A 3,359-nucleotide genomic window follows, 5' to 3' on the forward strand; every position below is an offset into this window, starting at 1 on the left:
ACCCCTCTTCCTCTCCTCGCAGAGGGAAGAAGAAGAAGAAGAAGCCCGATTGGCCACCCCTCTCCCCGAATGGGAGGCTGGTCGATCCCGCGCCAATAAGCAGCGCCTCGGCGGGTGGGTGGGTGGCCGGGGGGATTGGTTCGCTCGCCGCGCTCCTTCCTTCGATCCAGCCGATCGATCCCAGTCGAATCCAATCCAATCCAATCCAATAAATTTATCCTACTCCTCCTCGCCGGCCGCCGTCCGCCGTCTTCGCTTCGCTCGGACCCCCCACCCGGTTGGTTGGATTTTAGAAAGTTTCCCCCGTTCGTTCCTTCCTTCTGGTGAGTACCTTACCATTCGGTTACTTGTCCAGTTTTGCTTGTCTCCCCCCCTGCCGTGTTCCGTTCTCTGTTTCTCTGCCCCGTCTTACGATTGATTGTTTCTCATGGCAGTTTCGATTTGGGATCTTCAGTTCATCGGCTGCCCGGCGGTTTCTTCTTCAGCCCCATTTGATTTCACTTAGGTTTGGTTTGATTTGATGACGCCTCTTCTGATTCCTTTGCTCTAGAGTAATAATACAGTAATAATTTGCAAATGAAGGAAAACCGATCGATTTTTTCGTGGCCGCGCTGAGGATAATGGCGTAGCGGTTGGATATTACAAGGAAGGCCGTAACTTGCAAGGCTGGCATGCCACCCATGCTTTGTCTCTAACTAATGACTGCGATTGATCGCGATTTGCCAGGCTAAACATCTCTGTTCGATTCATTCATGGGACGTATCATGCCCGCTAGTTTGATTTGATACTACCAGAGTGGCAGTTGCTTTCAGAATCCCCTCCTTTTCTTGAAACTTTTCTTCTTTTGACCGTTTTAGTGACCCGTCGTTCTTGTCCGGCTACTCTGCTCCCAAGAACCAAGAAATGGGTTCACATACTGTCGATAGATAGATGGCAGGATGGGAAAGTGGCAACTGGCAGGCATCATGCTTGGATAATTCGGGATGGGTCGATATAGGAGATAATTCGATGCGCATTGACCAGATGTGGCATCTGCTAAAGCGCTGCATTTTTCTTGCGCAGGTCCATTCAGTACTCAGCATATCCGTTTGCCTTCAATCGAGCAAGAATATATACGCAGCCGCCGGCTCGTGCGAGAGATGGAACACGCGATGCCCACGATGGCCGCGGAGTCCGAGGGCGCCACCACCGACGACGACGTGCACCTCTCCCCGACCAGCGTCAGCAGCGGTGGTGGAGGAGGAGGAGGCGGCCCCCCCAGCGTCCGCTTCAAGATACTCTGCAGCTTCGGCGGCCGCATCATGCCCCGCCCGTCCGACGGCGCGCTCAAGTACATTGGCGGCGACACCCGCGTCCTCGCCGTGCCCCGCTCCATCCGCTTCCGCGGTACGTACGTCGTGTCCATGCCTTGTTCCTGCTTTTAATGTCGCGGCGCGCTCAAGTCTCTTCTCCCCGGCGTGCAGATTTGAAGAAGAAGGTGGAGGAGATGTTCAAGACGGATGTGGCGGCCATCAAGTACCAGCTGCTCTCCTCCGACGACCTCGACGTGCTCGTCTCCGTCACCTGCGACGAGGACCTGGCCCACATGCTCGACGAGTACGACCGGTTCGAGGCGAAGCGGTCGCCGTCCGCGTCGCCCCGTTTCCGCGTCTACGTCTTCGTGCCGCACCAGGTCTCCGCCTCGTCGGTCGCCGCCGCCGTCCCCGCCCCCGTCGCCTCTTCGCGCCACGTCAGCTACGCCCGCAACCAGCCGCACTACCATCCCCACCACCACCACCTCCAGCCGGAGCGGGAGCGCTACGTGGCCTCGGTGCCCGGCACGCCCGACGGAAGCCCGCCGTACCCGGACCAGCCCAACGGCGTCGCCTCGGCGGGGAACTCCCCGCGCGCCAACATCGTGGAGCAGGCCGTGTTCCGCGGCGGGATGCAGCGCGTCCGGAGCTCGCCCAACCTCGGCGGCCTGAACGCGGCACCGCTACCCTTCCATGACCACGCCGGGGACAGCCCCGGAGGCCTGGCTGGATACATGAGCGGCTCGCCCGTGCACCCGGGCGGCGGCCACATATTCTCGCAGGGCAGCTACAACCCCTACCGCAGCCCGCAGCCGCAGTACTCTCCGGCACCCGTGCCCGTGCCGCACCACGCCGGCGTGGCCGGGAGGTACGACGCGCGTGGCGGTTACGCGCGGGGCGGCAGCTACATGGCGGCGCCGCTGGCGCCAGCGCTCCGGTCTGGCCGGCCGGTCACCAGGAGCGGCGGGGCGCCGTACAGCGAGATGCAGGCGCCGAAGAAGACGGCGACGATATGGGACTGAGGTGGTTCTGCAGCGGTCGGTTCGGGTCGGGCGTTGGAGTTGGAGGCAGTAACTTGCGACTTGCTTGAGATGTAAATACATGGATACTTCCATGCGGCCTTGTTAGCAGGCTGTTTTGTGGTTGAAATGTTATCCAGGCTGAGAATTAACAAGTTTTCTTCACATATCAGGGCTCTCTGGCTGGAATGCCTGAACTGGTTTTCATTGTACACCAAACTGTCGATCGTTTTATGTTGAACGTTCGAACGTCTGCTTTGCTCGTCTTCCTCCCGCTTCACTGCTTCTTCTCTTAAGCAACAACTGTAGCAGAGTCGTCGTAGCAGTTCGATCGCCATAATAACCCTCGTTACAATGATTTTGATCGAAAATGCTTATGCTATCTTCTCTTAATAAGCAACAACTCTAGCGAAGTCGTCATTATCAACTTTAGTGATTTTTGTCGAAAAAGCTACTCTAGCAGAGTGGTAATCTATTTGGGGGCTATTGGGGTGTTTGGAGCGCGCTTCATTTTGAAAACGGTTTGCGGTGAGTAACATTTTCCCCTCACTCTACTCTTCCTGCCCTCGCGGTAGCACCGCATTTGACTGCTTCCAGCCGCCCTCAGTCCCCGCGGACGACGCCATGGACGCCGCCTCGACCCCCGCATGTTAGTCCATCGGTATAGAGTCAAATCTAGCGACTTTAATAGTTCCTTCACCTCCGATGACCGGCCACCACCGCCTAGGCCAACACTTCGTCCGCCCTACTGGCGCAGAGGTGGCAATCCCTATGCTACCGTGGCTTGGCGGCGGGACCCCCCTCCCGAATCGGTCTGGTCCTTAGCGAAGAGACCGAAGAAGAATGCGGGGAAGGCCGCACTATTGCCCTTGATTCTTCCAACGTCGGCGAAACGGGGACACCTTCCTAGTTGTACGCTAGACCAGAAACGGGCATGATGTAAAAAAAACTATCATTTGCCTAGTATTCATTTTTTGTTGGACTGAATGCGAGGTGACCGTGCAAAATTGTTGGCAAACATGCAATGCAATTTAGCGATAATTTGTGT

General features: G+C 57.2%; 1 protein-coding gene across 3 annotated transcripts; it reads left to right on the forward strand.

The window, feature by feature from the left end:
• The first annotated feature begins 6 nt into the window (after positions 1–6).
• On the forward strand, positions 7–2,552 carry LOC119280381. 3 transcript variants are annotated; one of them, XM_037561254.1, is made up of 4 exons: positions 7–323; positions 435–505; positions 583–1,386; positions 1,464–2,552. In XM_037561254.1, exons 3-4 carry the CDS (start codon positions 1,140–1,142, stop codon positions 2,312–2,314), a joined length of 1,098 nt encoding a protein of 365 aa, XP_037417151.1. In that variant the 5' UTR covers positions 7–323; positions 435–505; positions 583–1,139; the 3' UTR covers positions 2,315–2,552. The 3 variants fall into 3 exon arrangements, with proteins under 3 accessions (XP_037417151.1, XP_037417145.1, XP_037417156.1); XM_037561248.1 differs by having other exon boundaries at positions 1,063–1,386; XM_037561259.1 differs by lacking the exon at positions 435–505 and having other exon boundaries at positions 1,063–1,386.
• Positions 2,553–3,359: the final 807 nt, after the last annotated feature.

This window comes from Triticum dicoccoides, chromosome 1A (assembly GCF_002162155.2).
Source record: "Triticum dicoccoides isolate Atlit2015 ecotype Zavitan chromosome 1A, WEW_v2.0, whole genome shotgun sequence".
Lineage (NCBI taxonomy): Eukaryota > Viridiplantae > Streptophyta > Magnoliopsida > Poales > Poaceae > Triticum > Triticum dicoccoides.

Coding starts and splice junctions, on each gene's coding strand:
- LOC119280381 (XM_037561254.1), top strand. CDS start 1,140: ATGGAACACGCGATGCCCACGATGGCCGCGGAGTCCGAGGGCGCCACC. Junction 1,387..1,463: donor CCGCTCCATCCGCTTCCGCG/GTACGTACGTCG, acceptor CCCGGCGTGCAG/ATTTGAAGAAGAAGGTGGAG.